The sequence below is a fragment of the Lygodium microphyllum genome, chromosome 28 (genome assembly GCF_053477565.2).
Source record: "Lygodium microphyllum isolate KBCC chromosome 28, Lygodium_microphyllum_v1.1.10, whole genome shotgun sequence".
Lineage (NCBI taxonomy): Eukaryota > Viridiplantae > Streptophyta > Polypodiopsida > Schizaeales > Lygodiaceae > Lygodium > Lygodium microphyllum.
In genome coordinates this window covers 109354312-109379237 of record NC_141162.1, presented here as the reverse complement: position 1 = coordinate 109379237, position 24926 = coordinate 109354312, and the positions used below count along the sequence as shown (strand labels likewise).

The following is a 24926-nucleotide window of genomic DNA, read 5'->3' as shown; positions in this document are numbered from 1 at the left end:
GGTATTTTCTAATATCCTTTGGAACACATATGATATAGAGAGTTTACATATAGTGACCCTCCGCCTCCTCCCCCCTAGAGAGTTTTTCTTAGTATTATTTGGCAATGCCTTCACTAGGATCTTTGTTAATGAAGATCCACTAGCTCCCATCCCTCTCTGTAAGTCCATAAGGCAAGGTTTCCCCCTTGCTTCTCTATTCTTTGCCATTGTAGCATATGGATTGGGTTAGGTCATTGAGGAACAAGTCATCAGACTCAGTAGAATTAAGGGGATCAACCTCCCCAATGGGGCCAAGGAAATGATCCTCAATTTGTTTGTTGATGATACCACTCTAAACAATGATCCTAACTCTCTAGCTACCTTCTAGGAATTCCTTGAGATATTCTATCTAGCCTTTGGATCCAAAGTCAATTACAGCAAAATAGGAGTCAAGACCCTACTAGGTAACCCATTAGACTAGCTTATAAAAGAACTGTATCGAATAATTAAAGAGGGAAAAGTATTTACACTACTTGGTATTCCTATGAGGTTTGGATTCATGATGAAGCACAAATGGGAATGGGTCTTGAGCAAAATCTAGGGTAAAATTAATAAATAAAAGGATCAAAGGATGAATCTAGCATCCCAAGCTGTGATACTCAATCACATAATATTCCACTCATGCATCTACTTTCTTCCATGTCGATGTCCCCCCAATAAATCTTTAAACAACTAGAATCGATGGGAAGAAATTGTCTTTGGGGTGGGGACTCAACTCAATTCAAAATCCCAAAAGTGTCATGGCATACCTGTGTACTACCAAAGAGGAATGGTGGCATGGGCATTATGGACCTTCAAAAAATGGCTGACAAGCAAACAACAAAATGGGTGTTGAGATGTTACGAATAACTTGAGGAAACCTAGGCCTTCCTATTCTTCTCCAATTTCTCCAACTTTAGAACCTTGAAATGTCAAAGATTAACCAAGCTACCAACCCACACTATTATATTGTCAAGGATCCCCTTCTTCCTTAAGGATTCCTCCCCTCTTATAAAAATTTACATTTGGGAGGCCTAGAAAAAGTACAAACCCTGGATTAAATTCCATGTTAAACTTAAAGATATGGCTTGGGTAGCAAAAGATTCAATCTTGTGAAGCATCACATTTGCCCCAATAGAAGAGAAAGCTATGAAGGCAACAATTCAACTAAACTGAAAAGGTATATGTACTTGGGGGGATTTGTGGGACTTTAAAAACAAATCCTGGTTTTAGGATGTTATAATTAAGGCCAAGTTTAGACTCAATGATATAGACCTTCAAGTGATTAAGTTAAGAAAAGATTGTTGGTCGGAGTCCAATCCCAAAATTATTCAATGCAATCTAGAGATTAATACTAACAAATTTTGTTGATTTATGCAAGCTAAACTCTTTCCCCCACCCACTCTTCCTTCCAACAACTCTACTCTCACATTGAAATTGAACAAGATATGGTACATCTAGTGGGATAGAAGGTAGTGGAAGTACAAATTCTATCAAATCTAGTCCCCCTCTTTACATTAATAAAAGATCTCATGTCTCTTCTAGTTGCTTCTCCACAAAAGCCTTTGTAATCAAGAGAAGGTTGCCAACTTGGGCATAGGCCTCGAGCTTTGTCCCTAGTGTGGGAAAGAAAAAGAAACAATTACGCACCTCTTTATTGGGTGCCATGACAACCAAAACTACTTAACATGGATACACATGATCACTTAGATATATCACCCCTAACCCTTTAGTTGGAAAGAGGTGATTCTAGGGGAAGCTAATGTTTGACCTCCCCTAATTTGGACACACGTCCATGGGATCTATCTTTGGAAAATCTAGACTACGAGAAATGAATAAGGTTTTCTCAGGTAAGATAGTTAACAATGTCGAAAACCAAACTTTTGAATTTTGTTCACAAATAATGTGCATTGCTGAGTCAATTGCTAGGAAACATGCTAAAATCAAAATCAAAGGGCTCCAGCACAAGCTAAGCAAGAACAAGAAGGATGCAATTTTGAAGCACAATTAAAGATATGGCAAAATTCTTACTACCCAAGAGGAGACAGTTTAGGATTTGATGGATTAGATGGGCCAAGATCATAAAGAAGTGGAATCTATCTCCTTGAGGAATTTCAAAATCCGTGGAAAACACATAATTCAAATTGAATTAAGTGCTAATACTGCCCCCTAGGCACCTCAAAGCAACAAAATTTGTATTTTTTTAAAAATAAGCCCATGGCTCCTATTATGTCTATACCTAGCATGCTAATGCACTTGTAACCGGCCCTTAGTTCATGACATCGACATAGTCACACCACACCCCATTTTGTCTCTTTTGACTATTACATACAATCACTCCACTTCCATTGTAAATTCCTATTTATTTAATACAACATAATACCTTCTCCTTCAAAATGTAAAAAAAAAAAAGAATAATGCAAGAAGAAGATTTGAAGGAGGACAAAACTCACAAGATGTTGGTGTTATATTTATTTGTTACTTTGTATTGTTAAGGAAAATTGTTTTCCTTATTGTTAGTCATAGTCTCCAAATTTTCGTGAGAGGGGGGGTATCTGTCCGAGAGTTTTGGGGTATGTGGGTATGCTTAGTTCCAATAGTAAGATAAGTCAGATGGAACTTTCAAAACTAAGAGGCTGGCTTAAAGTCCCTCCATGCGCATGTAAATGGACTTGTAGGAGGGACTCAACCACGTTGAAGTGGTAGATCCCCATGTAAGTTGAAGAGTAGGTGGGCCCTTCCCAAGCCACCTGGTGAAGAAAAGAGAGAGAGAGAGAGAGAGAGAGAGAGAGAGAGAGAGAGAGAGTTGGATATGAAAAAGGAGGTAAGAGAAAGTCATTCCTCTCTATGACAGAAGATTGTGGCCTATCATTTACAGCCACGTACATCATATTAACTTGCCAGAGCACATGAAGTATCACCATTTTTAGGCATACTTCATGAACACACCAAGTTCCTATTTTTTAGGGGTTCAAGTTAAGCGCCATGGTCACATACATCTAACTTTGACTTAGTAGACTCACCTCGGTCGATCGAACGTGCGCATGACTTAGCGCTTAGCTATTGAGTATGTGTCCATGGGAAATTACTTATTTCTTTCATACAATATAATATCTCTCAGGGTGTGGGCTCTATGATAACTATGTAGTATGGGCGTGCCGCCGCATAGGGCAGACACCCAAAGAAAGAATTAGCAAGAACCAATTACTAGAACATTCTATACAATACTTAAGGCCTCGGAGTTTACAAAGAAGATTGGTTGGGGGGAGCCCAGGAGCCTACACACCATGCAAACGAGCAGGTCGTCTCTAACTTCGAGCGCACTGCCGCAAATATACATGCTTTATCAGAAATGTTTGAAGCAAATTACTTATAGGTCTGCAACCCTTTCTTATTCTCCATACCATCACCATGTCCTCTTCAATGCAGAATGCATACATATATATCTCCGATTGCTGATTACAAGGCTCTCTACTTTGCTGATGTTGCGCAGGCATGCATCCCCCTGCATTGCACGAAGAAGACGGTTGTTGTGGCCTCTTCCGTCCTTTCTGTAATCCCGCAGGTCTGCACCTTTCGAATCATGGTACTCATGCCCGTGCAGACGGTGTTGACTTTGCTGATTTATGGCACAGCAAATACACAGACATAGTCCTGAATGACCTAGCAGCTCTTCCGGCCGTCTCTGTATGTTATCCTGATCCAGCTGGTCATCATCATCAGGACGGTCATAGTCTCCGATGCAACAACAGTAAGGATGGCAATATTGGCGAATTCCATGAAGACGATAATGAACACTGTAACAATGTCAAAGATGACAGCGATGATGAGACTGCCAACAAAGAAGATGATCCGGATGAGGAAGAAAACAGCATTAACGGTTAGTTCCAATTCTCACACAGAGCCTTTTTGAAGCCAATGCAGAAACATTCTGCATATTTCGAAGATTCGAAGTGTCAATGTAGGTTTTTGTCATTTTTTATGAGTAAGATGGCATGAAACTTTAAAGTCTGGACCTCCTACCATTTGCAGACTGACAAAAACTTCCATCTCATAGCATTCTAAATTTGTCACCCCCCTGGTAGTACATTAGACCTCGGTTTTTCAACGTTTGCATTGCATCACATTCATCTTGCAATACCCGTATATGAGGTCGTTGAACCTAGGTTTTTAATGAACATTTCTAGGTTTTTAAAGAACAACACTGATCATGATGGTGCAGGTGGCAGTGAGGATGATGAGGACCAGGACAATGACGTTGATGATGACTACCACGGTGACACAAGCAGCAATAGCAGTGGCAATGATAATATAGCCCCAAACTCTATCAATCACAAACATAGAAAGCAGGCAGTCAGATGGACGCAAGAAGAGGTCCAAAGCCTTCTCAGAAATGCAGAGAAATGTTTCAGTTCAGAAACATTGACTAAAGATAGTACCGGCCGACCTGTAACATTGGACAAGATATGGAGGCTTGTTGGGAAACACATGCAAGAAGAGGGACTTGTCTTGACACGTCGAGCACCCCACGCACTTCAGCAAAAGTTTTGGTGCCTACACAGAAGCTTCAAGCAGATTAAAGCTTGGGACATTCTCCATCATAAGAGGGCCAGCATGGGGCATGTTATAAAGAAAGGAGGAAGAAAAGGTGAGGATGGATTGATCAACCATGCTTTGTCACGATTTGACATGCCTTATGCATCCATGAATCCTCGTCAAAGAGGGGCTAGAAAGCTTCCTAAAGCTTTCGATCACTGGCTCTACGATGGATTGCAGCGTTTCTTTGATACAACTGGAATGGATGACGGCGTGGGCAAGGAGGTTTTTGGAAGGTTGGCAGTTTCTAGAGTTTGGACCGGTTTTCATGGCATTAGCAGTGACATAATCCTGGAGATGTAAAGGAATGAATTAGCAGCCAAGGATGACACCACTGCCAGAATTATTAGTAGCATCAACAATATTGGTCTGTATAATAAAATATAAGCTGCCGATGACTGTAGCGAGAATGACGATGGCACTGATGGTAAAGGTAGTGAGGCTGCTACTTTGGATCAGAACACATGCATTAGTGATGCTGAATTTCATGGTTGTAGTGGGGTTAAAAGTAAAGCTGTTAGAGTCTATGGAAATGAAAATAAGGACTTTGAAGGGGCTAGAAATATACAAGATTCAAATCTTTGCACAATTTTGCAACTTCAAGGCAAGAAATCATATAGAAGATGGTGATGGTTTAGGTCACAGTATAGATGGTGTGGGCCATAATAACAAAGAAGTTTGTATCATAGCTAACAGCAAGGGTAAGTATCAGAACTGCAGTGCAGGCAGAGGGAATTGGCAGCCCAGGTATGGGATTAACAGTGATTTTGATGATAGAGGTAATCCAAATCACACAGATGTCAGTTGCATCACCAGTGATACTGATGCTGATGGACATGGTGGGAATCATACTGCTGGTAACAGTGGTGGTGGTGTATGATGACAACGATCATGACACTGACAGTCATGATGACAACGATGACGATGACACTGACAGTGATAACGACAACAATGACGATGATGTACTACAAGAGTTAGAAGAGCAGCAGCAACAGCAGGATCAGGAACAGTGATTGGCAATTCCACCAATATGAAACTCAAAGAGTAGGAAGAGATCCAAACCTTCCATGAATAGTTGAGAGCTTTTAAGCTTCTAATATAATTAAAACACCTTGCAATAGTACTGGCCAGACTGTAAACCTATGGAATATCTGGGGGTTGTCAGGAAACTCTTGCAAGAAGAGGGACTTGTCTTAACATAAACACCCTACACGCTTCAGCACAAGTTTTGATACCTGTGCAGAAGCTTCAGGCAGATTTTACAGCATCTAATATTACTGGGATAGATGGGTTGTACAAAGACATTTTAGGAATAGTCACTAGTTGTTAGAGCTTATTGGTGGACTTGCTTCTATTGAAAAGCACTGACATGACAGAAATACAGTAGGGTTACGGGTACTTACTAAGTCTCCTTGATGATATAGAAAATAAAACGCTGGAAAACTGTGAGATGTGTGATGCTGATGGTGATGGTGATTGTGATGGCAGAGGTAAACATATCAGAACATCTGCACTGATTACGTCGAGATTCATGATTATCATCGGTTTAGGGAAGGTGAGGTGAACCTAGCTTAGCAGGGTCCCCCACACTGCACGAGCGTCTATGTAACCCACTCTAAAGTATCAATGCCCTCTCTTACTGCTCAGCATATCCATCAATCTCATTGCACACTAACATTTTTATTTCTGAGAGATTGTCAATTGAACAACCTTGAAAGAAGCCATGGTGAAAATGAATCCTCTAGTAATTCTTTCACAACCGGCTCGTGACACAGAAGAGATGGCCATCGCTGAGAAATAGTGCCCTCACAATCTGAAATGGTTCAATGGGCATGACTTGGCTCTTTCGTCTCTTATTCTGCATTAATTACTTAGCATGCACGTCACCAACATGTATGCATTATATCAGGCTGGCAGAGAACATTATCTTGTGAAATCTGAAATGACAATTTTAGGCATAAGAAACGCTCATTTTCATGTTGGGAGTTCCATCGAATGTACAAAGCCTTGAACTCTCAAGTTGCATCTATTGTTGTGATATCAAATATGTTTAAGTACGTAAGATGATCCTTCACAGGCATGTTCTAATATTTATGAACAAAATGGGTAAATAAGTACGTTTTGTAAGTAAGTACTGATATTTAGGAACAAAGGAGGGAAATGTTACTTGAACCCTGAACGTCCTGTAACTGCAAGTATATGTGCTAGGTCCTGCACGATATTATCAGTCACATTGAGTGAAAAGAACCAACTGGATACACTTCGGTCCAGAATTTCTGCTAAATCCTGAATTACCAAAGCCACTTTAGACAGTGCTGGTGAAAACCAAAAGATCTGCATGGCATACAAGACTAGCAAGTAACCAGTCCAAGAATAGCCTAGTCCCTGGACAGTATGCAGGAAAATATCCATGGACGGTATGCAGAAAATTAACACTCTTCCTGTTTCAACACTCAACAACAAATCAGACATTTTTGAACTGGCTATCATGACATTGTCAGTCTGAACTTTACTCTGATAACAGTTGCCCTAAACATTCATGTCATTAGGCCTTCACAGTTCTCAAGAAGTAGCCCTGAGATGGGCTACACTTATTGCAATACAGTTGCTCTGTATGCCATGTTACTAGGCTTCACAGTTTCATAGCATATATATATATATATATATATATATATATATATATATATATATATATATATATATATATATATATATATATATATTGGCCCAAATCTTAGCTGCATGCAATGAAGGTCTGCTGCTGTTTACATTAAATTCAAATCTTTTTTTAAAAAAGACATCCCAAACAGGAAAGCCATCTTTCCAACTACAAGTCAGAAAAATGCTCAATGCTCTTTTCCAAGGAAGCACATTAAATCTTCTGTCGCAAGACAGGATGCAAGCCCCAATTTTCTGAACACCATCATGTACATACATCATGAAAACAGATAGCATGTCAGCATGCTGCTATTATTGCCTATAGTCACTCTCAACTGTCATGAACATCAACTTCATCGATAGTCAAAAAGCCGCAACAAGATTCAAAGAAGCTGTGTCTTGATGACAATGCAATGTCTGCGTTCACCACGCAACCATGCTGGAGATCACCCATCAGTTCCAAAGCTACTTCCTACAGCTGAAAAGAATCAGGTAAGAGAAAACAAATGCGATCAGCAGGGGCAAGTCATGCAGAGAACACAATGTTGCATATTTATTTTTTCTAGCCGAAAGGTCATTCCTCAAGCCCCAAAATTTTTCCATGCACATACCTCTCATAATATTCCTAATTATTAGAGAGAAAGATAACCATTTCAAAGGCTGAAACAATGTATCTATGAGTGGGAAAGTGAGAGATTGAGAGAAGAAGACTATGAATCATGACTAATGAAGACAATGTGATCATTTCCATAAGCTTGCTAGCTAGAAAATCTACAAGAAAAGACTCCCCTTTCACCAAGAAACCATCTCTCAAAACACACAAGAAAATGGCATACAAGAGATCTAGCAATCCTTATCATCTTCACTCTCCATTAGATCTTGCAATTAAGCACAAGAGAAAGAAAGAAGAACAAGAAGCAAGAGTTGTACCAAAGTAGGAGAGAGGGAAATGAACCATGAGGTGAGAAGATAAAGGGGGAGAGAGATTATGACCAACTCAATAATCCACCTTCTTAAATCCCATGACTCAAAACCACCCTTCATGTTCATGCATTATGATATTGATATTGCATACATTGACTAAGGTCTTGAGACCCCCCAATTTTGGAATGAGACAATGTTGTTGATCTTTCTTTTTCTTTTCACAATATTTTTTCAGCTTTACATTCATGATTTTTATCAAAGTTACAATTGCAATAAGTCATGCAAAAGATGTTTCTACTATGAGCACATTTTTATGTCTTTATTTGCACTTATAAATATGTAAGCATATCACATGGATTCAACATAATAATTTTACTGTAGATTTTACATACAAAAGGATTCCATATAAAGGCTTTATTAACAAATTTAATAGAAAAGAAATATGTTTTATTTAAGGAAATTTCACAGATAAATGTATTTCTATATAGATGTTGAATGCACATGATATCATGTGTTACATATAGTGAAGCCCCGAGATGATTCTATGGGCAATTCTTTTGGATTGAGTGCATAGACCAAACATGACACACCTTTGATTATGGTATAATGGTGAAGTTTGAATAAGAGAATCATCATAAAGCTACAAATGCAAACATTGTGATAGCTAAAATGGAATACTCCATGAAGATCTATTTAGAGATTTTGGGGGTTGATTACTATAATTTCAACATGTTCATCTTGGATGTCCATTGGTGTAAAGTGGTGATGGAGGGTCCAAGTGCAACTATTCAAAAGAAACCCTTAGGAATTATGGAGATGGATTCTACCAAATTCTAGATGGATCTACATGAAACCTTTTTTATACCCAAAGATTGCAAGCAAGTTGATAGACTTTATTACTTTAAACTTATTTGAGCCACATTCAAGTCTCTGTGTAACTCTATCATATGCACTATTTTGTATGCAAGTTATTTTTAATGCTAATCCATTGGATGAGTGGTGACTCTACATAGTGTAAGTTACTACATGTTCTTAGGTATTGTATGAAGAGCATAACCTACTTAAAGCTAGCAACAATGATTGGTTAATTTAGACTCTAATAGAAAAGAGGAGGTGGAAGCTCCCAATGAGCTTGAGCAAGAGTCTATTGATGACCTAATTGTTCATTAAGATGATCATGAGCAAGTACTTACTTGCATAGATACACACCAAGATGAGTGGAGAACAATATTTAGAGTCCTTGACCTGATAGAATTCCAAGCAAGCTATATACTTAAAACAATCTTCATATTAAATATAATGAGACAAACTATATGAGACAATTCTACGAAACTCACATTGTTGTAATGATATACTATAATCAAGAAGTGATGAGAGGATAGGGATTGGAAGTACGAGGAAATCAAAAGGAGAAAGTGAGGAAGAACACTGCATATCAATTTGTTCATTTGTCACACAAATAGCTACTACAATACAATTGTCAGCATGGCACAACCTCTGTAAAGATGAGGAGATGCATATTAGTATGGACTCTTAACTCCATGCAACAATTGCTCACAATGGTGCATGAGTCATTATCACAGTCTACTTCATATACAAAGTTGAACTAGTCAACTCATAGCACCATATATACTTAGTGCACTCATCATTGCTACTTAACATATTCTCACAATCATTATAGTTGTAATCCTTGTAGAGGTAATGGTGTTGTCTCATCATCTTATCAGTGTTTAGCCCAACACGCCAACCTTATGTGACATGAGACCTCCACACAACCATTCATGCTCCTGATCTAGTGGCCCATCATATCGACCTTCTACCATGACTTCTCATCCATCTTCACCTATACTAACTAGGGGGATAGACCAAACCTGTAGGAGCATGGCTTTGCAAGTTTCACTACTGAGATACATTAGCTCCATGATTTTCCACCTACTACATCAATTTGAGGTCTCCTTCTTTTAGCCTTGACCAATCCCTCAGTTGGACCCTTGCTAGAGATCCTCTCCAAACCCCAAATTGTGTCCTTGTCTCCACTCAACTTGGCCAGAGTAGTACTGATTTGGAGGTCACCCCTCATACTCTAAGGCAAAGTTTATCTATCAATGGTGACCCCCCCGCTCTAAGACTACCACACTAAGGTACCTCACATAAGCAAGAGGAAGCAAGTCTACATCGGCAAGGAGTAACCAAGGTAGAGTGAGAGATCAAGGCAAGGTCAAAAATCAAAGGAAAGCACCCTATTGTTGCCTTCTTGAATAAGCAAGATATGGTTGTTTTTTTTTCCTTTTTCGGCTAGCCCCTCCACCATGGTTAGTGCACAATGCAACATGGCCTCTCCATAGGCCTAACAAACTTTGCAGCTATTTGATTCATTTTTTCATCAAGATTTCAAAGGACACTATCACCCCACTAACCACCAGTTGGTAAAGTTACATATAGTTGTAGGGCCAACAATTAGCTACACCATCTTAAAAGTAAGCATTCATTGAGGGAGAAATGGTTGCCACCCAGTATTTACAATCTAAAATTGGGCTTTAAAAGCACCTAATTAGCTAGTATTGGGATAAAGTCGAATGTGGGCAGTTGCCCATCTTACTTAGCAATTCCAACTATATATAAATATGCTCATTCTTTATTATTTCAATGATAGACAATAATGTGATACTCATGAGAGAGCTATTAAAGGCACCACAAACATGGCCTCTATGTGTGTGTGTGTGTGTGTGTGTGCGCGCGCGCACGCGCGCGCGTGCGTGCGTGTGTGTGTGAAATCTCCATTTTCCTTATAGCTCTAACAACTGATATCTAAGTGGGAGGGAGTCTTGAGCCAGCAATGCTAACAAAAATCTTCATGGTCTCCATTTTGGACAAGATTTGGCGTGCATGCGTGCATGTGTGTGTGTGTGTGTGAAATCTCCATTTTCCTTATAGCTCTAACAACTGATATTTGAGTGGGAGGGAGTCTTGAGCCAACAATGCTAACAAAAATCTTCATGGTCTCCATTTTGGACAAGATTTGGCATGTGCAAAGAGATCAATAAATTCTCAGGGAGAGCTTGTTGTAAGGGCATTATCGGCTCAATGATGCAACAATTTTTTGGACAATGATATATGCATTATTGCTAAGCAATGGATCATTTTCTATCTTCTCTTAATTTTGGTTATACTAAGTAGGTGTTGTAGAATGTCTGTGAGTTTTGTGGTACAGTTTACTACTTTTTATAACTACTATCATGTGATAGTTGATTGTCATTTTGGACAAATGGCTTCATCATCTACAAGAAACTATATAACATCAAGAATTTTGATGATACCAACTTTAATTTGTGAAAAAAGTAGATCCAAGATGTCCTCATTTAGAAAAAGTAGTTAAGGCCCATAGCAAAATGTGTGAATATAATTAGCCAAAGCTTAATGCATTGGTCAAATCCACTATTGGGCTACACTAGGCAAAATGTATGTATTTTATAGTTATAAATGATACCACTACACATGAGTTATGGAAGAAGCTAGGTGACACTATGAGAAGAAAGATGTCTCTATAAGGTGTATCTCATGAAAAAGTTGTTTTTGTTGTAAATGAGGAGGACTCTACTATCACCTCTCCCACCTTAATAAATTCAACATCATATTTAGCCAAATGTATCTCAAAAGTTGAAGTTTGAAGATGAGGTTAAGATCATCTTTTGTTATACTCCTTATCTACATCATAGAATACCTTTAGAACAACCATCAATAATTCAACTCAAGATGGTGAGTTAAAGTTCAATGATGATGTGGGTAGGTTGATGGCTAAAGAGGTACATAAGAAATCTATGGATCAAGGTAAAAATGGTTAAGCATTGACAATATAGGAAGAAAGAGGTAGAAAATAGTACAAAGAAAAGAACCAAAACCATCGATGGTTACATAGCAAATCCAGATCCAAGAAAACAATTGAATGCTTCCATTATGGTAAAAAATATCAGAATGACTATTACAAATGGAAGTAAGGGAAAAAGGAAAAGAAGAAGGAGGAGGATAAGGATGCTAATAAGAAAGAAGGTAAAGAGAATATAAAGATTAAAGAAATCAATGCAATGACTATGTATAATGATGATGGTAAGGTGCTATTTACTTCTACTCTTCTTAAACCTATGCTAATTGCAATAGATAGACAATTAGCTCAAGATTGGATTCTCGATTTTGGTGCATGTTTTCATGTGACTTCTCATAAGGAGTGGTTCTGTTTATATGATAGTATATGTGGATCAGTCCATCTTATGACTACATATATAATATAGTTGGTGCAAGTGATGTACAATTTTCTTTTTAGAATGGACCTACCTTTACTCTTAAGAATGTATGCCATATACCTAATCTTACTGAGCTTAATATCTACTAGCCAGCTAGATGACTTGGGATACTCTACTACCTTTGGAAGTCAATGGAAAGTCCACACGGAATCATTTGTTATTGCTAAAGGAGCCAAATGCATCCAAACGTGCCTTTGTGGCATTGTTGATTGGTGCATATGTCTAGAAAATAAATAGAAATGATATCTCATTTGGTTACTTGTCTTCTCTTTATATTTTTTATCTATTTATTTGTAAGCATTGTATATGTTGAAAGCATACATATTCAACCGATGAGAAAAACTTAAACAGAAAAAGGAGCGAGCCATTTGACTTAATACATAGCAATTTATATGGGCCTATGCCTATAAAGTCTATTTTGAGGGGGTGGGATCCTATTTATCACATTCATTAATGATGAAACTAGAAAAGTGTGGGCTTTCATTATGGGTAGGTAAGATGAGGCATTATCTTGTTTTCAAAAAAAATTGGCACTTTTTACAGAAAATCACTTTGGCAAGTGACTTCAATGTTTCAAAACTAATAATGGTGGAGAATATGTCTCTCATGAGTTTAGAATTTTTTATGAAGCAAATGGAATAAAAAGGAAACTCATAGCAATCCTACCCAAAATTGTGTTGCATAGCATATGAATAGGATGATAAATGAAAGGATGTTGAGTATGATATCTAATGCAAGGATCTTGTGCTAAGGCTATATAAACTACTGTACATTTGTTAAAAAAGTTTCCTAATACTACTTTGGGTGTGGTGGCATTCCTGAAGAGGCATCTTGGGCAAGATGATCTCCTTTGGGATCTCGAAGTTAGAAAGATTATATGTAGTAAAACGATGTGATCTTCAATGAGAAAAAGATGCAAAAATAGCTTCTTAAGAAAGTGAAAACAACAAAGGTTACTTTCCAAGATGCAATAATTCCACCTATTATTTTGCCACATAGAGCAAATGTTGGTGTAGCAAGTATGTAGTCAAAGGACACAAGTGATGCTTCAGTTGTGGTGAGCGAGAAGTAGGGGGATCTATGGAGCAGCAAGTTGAGAACCCTATGGTGCCTCGTGAAGAAAGATTGAAGGCTGAAATTCCCACTCTAAGTCAACCCATTGTGCTACATAGATCTACTCGTATCTCTCACCCCATGAGAGATTTCAATTTGGGGGGGATCCACTTTTGATGGTGGGTCGTATCTAGTTTAGTAGCCTCACTCAAGGGTTCTTGCTAGTCTGCTTATGCTTGGCGTAGTTCATTGATTCCTTAGAGGTTATATTCTCTGTGAGGTTAAGGTCATCAATGGCATTACCCACTTCAAAGAAGTAAGCATGCCCTTGCTAAAAGTTGTGATGACTTTTACATTGGGTAGTACTAGGTGAATTCATTGCATGTCATAATCAACTAGGCACTTGGCATGTCATTTGAATTATTAACCCAAGGAGGCATCTTTCCTCACTCATTTTGCATTAGGTAGCACATTAAAAACGATAGTAAGGCTTTCAATCTCGATGATCAACATCATTTTTAGTATTTTTCTAACAAGGTGTAAGGTGTACCCCCATATGGATTGACTTTAGATATGCTAAGGACTAATTGAGGCTGCAAATGCTACTAGTCCCAACCATCATATATCATAATGGCATAATCAACTCCCTTGTCAATTAGAGCATCCATTGCATGCCCTTTCTTTGTGAGGAGTTTGACCTAAGATAGGCCGGTGGTATAGGTTCCTCATCTTTGAGGTCAATCTCCATGATTTTTATAGCACATACAATGATCAATAACAACATCTTTGGAGGTTCATGCAATGGGTATGCTAATGGATAATACATTTTTATATTACTAATGTTGAAAAATCTAATTACTTCTCCTTCAAGATTCTCAAGCTCCACATTACTAGTTCTACTAATTTGGCACACATGAAAAGGGCCAAGTTATGGAGTAGAGAAACATTAAGTTGCCCTTCCCGAAGTCTCTCTGCTTGATGTGCTTGTCAAACCATGCTTATTATATGGTCTTCTTATAGATTAGGGCATGATTGTTAGCAATCTCATTTTTTATAATCATTGAGCTCCAATAAATTATTTGTCCAAGTGTCTCAATCTTGGAATGAAAACTTCAACTAGCATTATGGCATCAATCCCATACATTAACTTTGACTGGTCAACATCTTGTACGCCATATGATATGCCCACAAGGATATCATAAGCTTGTTGTTCCAATCACTAACTATGAGAGACCAAAAATATTTTGGTCAATATGTTAATCAAGATTTTGTTTGTGGCTTTTAGTTGACCATTTAGCTAGGGATAGTAAGTTAATAACTTTTGATGAATGACCATGAATGTGGACAACAAATGAGCAATCACTTTATCAATAAAATATGTACCTTGGTTACTCGCAAGCTTGAGGGGATAGTTGAATCTAGAGATTACTTGCTCCCACAAAAACTTTGTTGTTGTTTGAGCATCTTTCTTTTGGGTAGCCCTAGCCTTTGTCCACTTCATTAAGTGATGTATTACAAAAATGTTATTTTTAGCCCATGGATACTAAGCTAAATGGCTTGTATGTACGTAAAAAATCAATCCCTCAATTCTCCAAAGGTTTGTCAAGATATAACTAGTGTAAATTTCATTTTATATTTTCAAACATGCATTTGTGTATGTTGGCGTAACAATTTTTTTCATATCACGAAATAGGATGGACCACCATGATTAAGACTGTAAGAGTTTTTATGTAGTTGAGTCTTTGTCAAAGTGTCCTCCTATGACTTCCACATATGCTTCTATCCAAACTTCATGTATCTCATGCTTGCACACACACCTTCTCAGCAAGATGTCTTGGCCTAGCTAGTACAATTGCCCTTCAGATCAATTATGTGCTTTGGGAATTAGGTGACAAAGCCACACCTTCTCGATCAAGCTCTCAATCACACAATCACACATTCCCTTTTCTAGTACCTCTATAATATTTTCAACCCAATATGGAGTAAGATCTTCTTTATATGGATCCTCCTCTCAAGAAATATTAAATATATGTGTATCAAGAATATCATCCATAATATTGCTTTTTGCTAGTTCTCAATTAGGTGTTCAGGATAGAAGATCAGCCATGTAGTGTTGTTTTTCTTTCCTCATAGCTACTGAGAGAAGTTAAATTCAAACAAAAGCATTAATCATTGGGCTATATAGGGTTTGTTTACTAAAGCAAAGCTGATGATCAACAAAAAATTTAAATGATGTCGTGTGGGGGAACTTTTTCATGACAAACACCATTGCCAATCCCTCTTTCTTAATAGTGTAGTTCATTCTCATGTTTGTGACCTATCTACTATGCAAGCTCACTGAATAGTCCAAATTATGTTCTCTCAACACTACTCTCAAGGCAAACTTTGAGGCATTAATGTGCATATGGAAGGTTACATTCCAATTTGGGGCTCATAGAATTAGAGCTACTATTAGAGCGTTTTTCAATGCTTCATAGGTATGCTAGCATTCCTCTATCCACTCAAAGACAATTAGTAACTTGTATAATGTTTAAGAAATAAATGAAATATACAACACAAATCACTGATAATATCTAATGTAGACGAGAAAGCATTGAATCCCCTTGTAGTTCATTGGTGGTGATAGGTCAATGATCACCTTGACTTTTGAATTTTAAAGCCGATAGTGATGCCATTTTTGGAACCTCCATGCCCTACAATACAACCATGCTTTACCCAAAATGAGTACTTCAAGGGATTTAGCATGATAGAACATACTATCAATGTCATTTAAAGATTGGTCAAAGATTTTCTAGATGCTTTCTGTACACAAAGGTCATCTACAAACACTTCCAGTCACTTCTAGAGCATATCCTTGAAGTTTATACACATGAGCTATTGGAAGGTGGCAAGCACATTTCACTCACAGTGGAAAATGTTGTCTTGCCCTTGTCATTCAAGTAAACTTAGCACTTTGAGGTACTCAAGCTAATTTTAATCGCAATCATCATGACCACCCCATCGATGAGTAGTACATTTGTATCTTTAGGAGTTGACAATTATTCAGTGCTCTACGTTAATGTCATGGTCAATTGTATCAAGTTTGTTGCAAGAGTCTCCTCCCTCAAATTCACAATCACTTTCAGTGTCTGCTTCGTCAAAGGATACATTGTCGAATAGCACATTATCGTCTAGAGTGCTTATCTTCTCTAAAAGGGCCTAGTTATACAGAAGCTTCAAGTTGTGCACCTTATCCCACTTTCATTTTCGAGCGTCCAAGACCTCTTCAAGAGGTTTCAAGTTTGTGCTAGGATTTTCATGCAATTCTCTTTCAAAAACTCTAAGATTTTCATTAGCTCTAGCATGTTGGTGGTTAGTACCTGATAGGTCATATGAGAAGCTTATGTTACATCTGCACTCCATGCCATCATGTTGATTCGGACTGCAAGTAGGGCTTTATTCGAGGCATCTATCACCCTATCTTTCTTTCCTTGATTACTCACCCTATTAGTTGCTTGTTTGTAAACATCTTCATCATCCAAGAAGGAAAAGTCAATGGTGCAAGGATGTGCATCCAGTTTTGCTCATCATTTGGATAGGGCATGTACTTTGTGAATGCCCCATAGGTTGGTGAGGTTTTAGCTTCACCTTTTGCAATTGCCAAGATGATATCTAGGTCAATGAGTGAGATCTTCTAATGAACTTCTTATGAGTCTACTAAGGAGCATGGAGTTATTTATTCTTATCTCTTATTCTCATAACTCCTCTAATTATAAGCTTCTTATCATTCATCTACTAAAAAGGAGCATGGAGTTATTGATGCCTTAGTTAACATGAGATGCTTAAGAAAACATAAGTTGAAATTGCTCTTTGACCTATAAACTTAATGATAAAAAGAGAAATTATAGAAATGGGCGATTATTCTTATTGATTCTTGTCAACAATCCTATTAAGCACTTTTTAAGCATTGCAAGAACATTATAAGCTACTAAACACAATTAGAGATCCCAGATTTCAACACTAATCAAGTTTAATGATTATAGGGTTAAGTTAAATTATATTTTATGAAATTTTTAATTGCTATTTTTTTAACTTTTTGAAAATTTAAATAGAAGTAATAAGCTTAAGTGGGTTCAATCAAAATATTTTTAGTATTAGGGGTGGAGGAGGGGCCCACAACTTTTATGCGCTTTCACAAAGCCATTGTAGTCAAAGGCAAATGCTCGGATAACTTCACACAAATGGTTATTAATCTCCTTAATGTTGTGAGTCTCTCTCTCTCTCTCTCTCTCTCTCTCTCTCTCTCTCTCTCTCTCTCTCTCTCTCTCTCTCTCTCTCTCTCTCTCTCTCTCTCTCTCTCTCTCTCTCTCTCTCTCTCTCTAAATCATTTTAAAATGTTTGGGAAAGATAAGATAAAATTTTAAATTAACTCAAAATTTTCTTTTTTAAAAATTGGGCTAAAAATTAAAATAAATATAAAAAATTAACCACATGAAAGGATCTATAAAAATTTCATTAAAATAAGTTAAATCACAAGAAATTTAAAACAAGGTAAAATTTTTAATAACTAAAAACTAATCATAAATTTAAGATATTTCAAGAAAAATCATGGTAATTTAAGATAATTCTAAAAATATAATAATAAGTTTATATAAATTAAAAAATCGGTATTTAGTTAATTTAATTCTATTAATTAAAAAACTTAATTTAAAAAAAAACTAATTATGATTGAGATAAATTAAATAATGTAAAATAAGTCAAAGTAAAATTAAGATAAATTATATTGAGATAAATTAATTAGAAAAATGAGTTTTTTAATTATTTTATGTGAAATAAATTACAAACGGAGAAAAATGAATTGAAATACGAGTATATGCATGTATATCTTAATGTGGGAACATACATATATGAGAGAGACTTAGTAGTTCACATGCAAGAAAGAGGAAATATGGCATGATCATATGTGTTTATTTTGGGTATGTTACATTCTCTTCCCCTTGGAGAAATCGAGATATCCTCATCTTTAGATAAACTGAAGATGATTCCTTTACATGATATATTTCTATATCCATGTCGTATCTTCTTTCAAAAAATAGCTTGAGTTCACATTACAATTTGTGCATCATTAAGGACATGGTCAAGACTACATAAGATTTTAATAGGCTGATGCGCAGATCGGATGCTGTACGCTCGCGTAGTGAATGCCGGAAGGTCCCCAAGAACAAAAGAACTCTACTTTTTGCACAAAACTCAAGGTAAAAAGCATGCACGACATGAACAAGAGACCAATTGGGTGCAATCTCCCCCCATGCCTTGTGTGAGCGCTCCACAAAGCATGTATTTTATGTATTAATCATCTTTAAGCTCAAATAATAGCCCAAATTACAAAATAGCAAGCTTTTGGCTTTTGAGTTTGCTTTAGCACAAAATAGAAATAAAGCTAATGGGCGGTGCCCAAAGAGTCAGGCGTACCCAATACAATGCCCAAGTACAAATAACATAATCGTGCGCCCATGCACATACAAAATAATAAACAAATATCCAACGCCTCAATAAATAGGCGCGACAAAATATAGGCGCCATGCCTAAGGTATGCGCCCATCAAAATATAAGTAATAACTCGAATACTCGCTATCCTCCAATGCTTTCCTCCCCACTGCTGTTATCTCTACACATCAACTGAAGCATTCACAATTGTTAGTAAAATAATACAATTAAACCGACAAAAGTGAATACCTAGCAGCCTTCAGCTACATAAATAAATCAACTGGTTAGAAATCAATCCTAACCTTAATTTATTACGAGTGCGCACTCTAAACTCATAAACCTTTATTAATTTAATATGCATTTTGCGGAATCACCCGCTATGGAATCACCCATGTACACACTAAATTAATGAAATGCCTGAAAAGGATAGGCGTCCCCATCAACTTCTCGCACAAAGAATCCACTTTGTGTATGAGCCCCGGTCATCAAAGTTTATGGAATCCACCATAAAACCTCACGGAATCCACAGTGGCACGGAATCCACCATGAAATATGCCTCCTGGCATCATACCCCCGGGGTGGGATAGCAATTGACCTCAATTGCTATTAGCTCAATGTGGAGCAAACAGAGTGGGGAAAGCATTTAAGTCTCTAGCGTGCATCCATTGGGCTTCTTCTACAGGATGGTTCTTAAATTTGACTAGATATCTAGAATATCTTCGGCCAGTTTTAGTGGTCATAAAGTCAGTGTCTATGATAGCTTCAGGTTCAAGTATTTCAGTCTCTTCTTCTAACAAAGGTGGGTTTTCATAAATAGGGTGTACAGGTAATTGGCCTCGAAAGGGTCGTAATAAACTAATGTGAAATGTGTTGTGAATTTTCCAGTGAGGTGGTAATTCTAACTTGAATGCATTGTCATTAATTTTGTGAATGATCTTAAATGGTCCATAGAATCTAGGTGCTAATTTCACAACCGGATGTTTATCTACGCTTTGTAATCTACGTTTTTCTATTCTCAACCAAACATAATCATCAACTTTGAAATTCATTGCTTGTCTTTTCTTATTGGCTTGTTTGGTATAGGATTGCTGGGCTTTGGCAATCATGTCTTTAACCTCATCAAAAATAGTAGCGTGCATACTAGCAATATCATCAGCAATCTGAATTCTATTTGATAAAGATGCAACAGGTGTAGACAATCTATAACCATAAATCATTTCAAACAGTGCTTTCTTTGTAGATGTGTGTGGTGTATTGTTATATGCAAACTGTAATAAATGCAAATGTGTGTCCCATGTCTGTGGTTTAGAAATAGTGTAAGCACGTAAAAGATCTAAAATAGTACTATTAGTGGCTTCTGTTTGTCCATTAGTTTCAGGATGAAATGCAGATGAGAAATCAATTTTTGTTCCTAGGTTAGCAAACAAAGTAATCCAAAAGTTGTTACAAAATCTAGAATCACGATCAGAAATAATAACTTTTGGTAATCCATGGTTAGTAAAAATATTTTTCAAAAATAATTGTGCTGCATGTGATGCTGTTAAAGTTTTCTTACATGGAATGAAATATGCTTGTTTACTAAACCTATCTACTACAGTCCAAATCATATCATGGTTAGCTATAGTATTAGGTAAACTAGTAATAAAATCCATAGAAATTTGTTCCCATGGTCTTGATGGAATAGATAAAGGCATAAGTAATCCATATTGTTTACCATGATGTCTCTTAACTCTTTGACAAATCAAACATTCAGAAACAAAGTTAGATACATCAGTGTCCATATGTGGCCAATAAAAATCTTCAGTTAATGTACGTAAAGTAGATATGATACCTCTATGACCTTGATATGGAGGACAATGAATCTCATTCAATACAAAAGATCTAAATGGAACTGTAACACATAATCTCTTTTCATAAAACATGAATCCATCATTATAAGACAGTGAATCAATAGGAATCCAGCTATTTCCAACTAATTTATTCCAATCAGCATGAAAAGTAATGTCCTGATGATAAGTATCTTTCATAGGGGTTAAAGAATCAAATGATATAACAGAAATATTATGAATGGCGGGTCTTCTACTTAATGCATCGGCCACTACATTTTCTTTACCGAGTTCATATTGGATAATCGGATGAAAACTCTGAATAAAGGCTGCCCATTTGATATGTCGGTCAGATATTTGGGGTTGGCTAAGTAAATGTCTAATACTTTGTTGATTGGTCTTAATCATAAATTCAGAACCCATTAAATAATGTTTCCATTGTCTTAAAGCTTGTACTGTAGCTAATAATTCTTTGTCATATGTGGAATATTTAAATTCGGAGGGTTTCAGTTTACAACTAGAATAGGTTATAGGATGACTGTCTTGCATAAGTACGGCTCCTATTCCAGATCCGCTAGCATCAGTAACTACTAAAAAGAATGGTCTATTAAAATCAGGTAGTTGTAAAACAGGAGCATGGGTTAATGCATGTTTCAATAAGTCAAATGATTTCTGTTGATTATCGGACCAATGATAAACAATACCTTTCTTTAATCCAGACATATACTTGCACTTGTGAGTCGCTTCAGGTACGTCTTCAAGCATGTGTAACTGGAGTAATGCATTCCAAAAGTGTTCGGTGTACTGAGGAATAGGCTCACGATCTCTTTGCTGAAGAAGGTCCCATTGCTTTATGGCTTTTTCATGGAATTGTGGAGGAAGGAAATTCTGCATAAACTTCTTCTTGAAATTCTCCCAGGTAGTGGGACAATCTATACTCTTACGAACCACGGTCCACCAAAGAGATGCTCTATCCACTAAATGATTAGTGACACACTTGATTTTATCTTTTTCTGCATATGTTTCCTCATGAAAGTAGTCATCAAACTGACTGATGAATGCAAGAACAATTTTTTCCATCTCTAGTGCCATTGAAAGTACGGAATTTGAAATTTCTTTTACTTATCTTTGTTTCCTTGCAGATGGATTGAGCTTCGAGAGTCGTGTCGATGGTATGTTGAATAAGGTCTTCATATTGAGGTTCCTCTTTGTCGGTAGTCGATCTTTGTAAATTAGCCAATTGAACTTGCAATGCTTACCTAGCTCGTCGTTCTTCATCCAACTGCATCATAATTAAGTCGAGCTTTTGCTCCATCGTAGGTTCAGGAAGATCGCCTTCAGCCATTAAATCATCCATATGTGGTTCCGTCATCTTGCAAAACTTCAAAAAACCTCACACTCTCAAAATCCAATTAGCGGGATGAGCGTAGCTCAAAATCGGGTGTACAAGGCTTATATATTTTTGTGTGTGGCTTTCACAATCTTCGTCTTTGGCTATTGCGGGATTTGTAATCTTTGAAAATTTTGTGTTTTAACCTTCTGTGTGTGCTGAAACTGGTTCAGCAAACCTGCGTATGCGAACAGTACCTTCCAATGAACAACTTTGCAGTTCGGAGTTTCTGCGCAGGAACAGCCATTCTATGAGTTTTGAACAGAAGTCAGTTTTGACTTCAGATGACTTGCCTGACTTGCAGAGTTGCAGACTTATGTGACTTGCAGAGTACAAGAACTTGGTTGATTTAGCAGACTTGCAGAACTTGGGAGATTTTGTGTGATTGGAAGCTTAGGAGACTAAGCTTTAAGCTTAGTGAATTAAATCGTCGAATTGTAGGGGGGAGGGGGGTCGTTTTTTCAGCCGGCGGAAATTTCGCGGACATACTCTGATACGCCGATTAAAAAATCGTGAAGCTTTAAAGCTTCTTTAAGCTTTATAAGCTTTGTATTAAGCTTTGAAGATTATGAAATTTTTGAGACTTATCTCTGTAACTCCACGACTTGTATGAGAGGATGTAGGAGTGGTCCTCCGCTGTTGCAGGCCGGTCCTTTGTGATCTGAGGATGGAAACAGAGGTTCTTGATCGCCAGGAATCCACCCGTATCGACCGTTCGCGATGAGATTGACCGTAGAGCTCGATCGTTCCAAGAGCTCCGCGTTCGCTCAAGATGGGTAGCGATTGGAAGCTCTCGATCTCAGCTTCGCTCTGATACCACTGGTACGCAGATCGGATGCTGTACGCTCGCGTAGTGAATGCCGGAAGGTCCCCAAGAACAAAAGAACTCAACTTTTTGCACAAAACTCAAGGTAAAAAGCATGTACGACATGAACAAGAGACCAATTGGGTGCAATCTCCCCCCATGCCTTGTGTGAGCGCTCCACAAAGCATGTATTTTATGTATTAATCATCTTCAAGCTCAAATAATAGCCCAAATTACAAAATAGCAAGCTTTTGGCTTTTGAGTTTGCTTTAGCACAAAATAGAAATAAAGCTAATGGGCGGTGCCCAAAGAGTCATGCATACCCAATACAATGTCCAAGTACAAATAACATAATAGTGTGCCCATGCGCATACAAAATAATAAACAAATATCCAACGCCTCAATAAATAGGCGCGACAAAATATAGGCGCCATGCCTAAGGTATGCGCCCATCAAAATATAAGTAATAACTCGAATACTCGCTATCCTCCAATGCTTTCCTCCCCACTGCTGTTATCTCTACACATCAACTGAAGCATTCACAATTGTTAGTAAAATAATACAATTAAACCGACAAAAGTGAATACCTAGCAGTCTTTAGCTACATAAATAAATCAACTGGTTAGAAATCAATCCTAACCTTAATTTATTACGAGTGTGCACTCTAAACTCATAAACGTTTATTAATTTAATATGCATTTTATGAAATCACCCGCTATGGAATCACCCATGTACACACTAAATTAATGAAACGCCCGAAAAGGATAGGCATCCCCATCAACTTCTCGCACAAAGAATCCACTTTGTGTATGAGCCCCGCTCATCAAAGTTTACGGAATCCACCGTAAAACCTCACGGAATCCACCGTGGCACGGAATCCACCGTGAAATATGCCTCCTGGCATCATAGGCTTGCATAAAATACATCATGAATCTTTAGATGAGGAGGTAGGGCTAACTTGTAAGCATGTGCTTTAAGTCCTTTTTATGATTTGGTACAAGCTGCAATATCTCAAACTAAGCTTTTTGAATTTCCCAAGAGATAATGAAATCTTCTTAGTCTGAAACCTTAGAAAGTCCATATCTCCTTTATTGAATGTTCACTTTGTCCTCTTAGGTTCGTATAGGCCTTGTACTAATATTGGGGCGCTACCTTTATATCTTGATAGATTACCTTGACTTGCTCTTGCATATCATCTAGCATCCTTTTGAAGGCTTCAACTTCATAGTGGGGTTGAAAATTTTGAGAGATGACAAGCACTCTTATCCATATAATTCTTGGAATGGTATCATCTTGATACTTTGCTAGAGATATGAAGCATTTTAGGCCTAGTCCACCGATGGAAGGTATTCAATCCACCTTTTTGACTCCCTACTATAATAGGCTCTTAAAATATCCTCCAAGTCTTGATTGACTCTTTCTATTTGTTTATTGGTTTCGAGATGATAGGCCATGCTAAAACATAGTTAGGTTCCAATGGCTTGAAATAGACTAGCCCAAAAATTGAGAGATGACAAGCACTCTTATCCATATAATGCTTGGAATGGTGTCATCCCGATACTTTGCTGGTGATATGAAGCATTTTAGGCCTATGGAAGGTATTCAATCCACCTTTTTGGTTCTTTGCTATAATAGGCTCTTAAAATATCCTCCAAGCCTTGATTTTCTCTTTCTATTTGCCTATTGGCTTTGGGATGATAGGCCATGCTATAACATAGTTAGGTTCCAATGGCTTGAAAGAGACTAGCCAAAATTTTGGAGATGAAAAGGGTGGCACAATCACTGACAATTCTTTTCGAGAGTGCATGTAATTGGAATATCTCCTTAATGGATATCCTGATGATATTCGAAGTCTTATGAGTTGTTTTGACAAGGATAGTATGAGCTACTTT

The 24926-nt window shown here is 37.4% G+C and overlaps 1 protein-coding gene across 1 annotated transcript; it reads left to right on the top strand.

Annotated features, from left to right (window-relative positions):
- The first annotated feature begins 3287 nt into the window (after positions 1 to 3287).
- LOC148011854 (uncharacterized) lies at positions 3288 to 4925 on the top strand. The gene is made up of 3 exons (XM_087670279.1): positions 3288 to 3319; positions 3512 to 3898; positions 4241 to 4925. The coding sequence occupies exons 2-3, from the start codon at positions 3514 to 3516 to the stop codon at positions 4915 to 4917; spliced, it is 1062 nt and encodes a 353-aa protein (XP_087526405.1). The 5' UTR covers positions 3288 to 3319; positions 3512 to 3513; the 3' UTR covers positions 4918 to 4925.
- Positions 4926 to 24926: the final 20001 nt, after the last annotated feature.

Excerpts from the sequence above, each read along its gene's own strand:
- LOC148011854 (XM_087670279.1), top strand. The coding sequence starts at position 3,514 with ATGCATCCCCCTGCATTGCACGAAGAAGACGGTTGTTGTGGCCTCTTC. Across the intron at positions 3,899-4,240 it reads GGAAGAAAACAGCATTAACG|GTGGCAGTGAGGATGATGAG; the intron begins GTTAGTTCCAAT and ends ATGATGGTGCAG.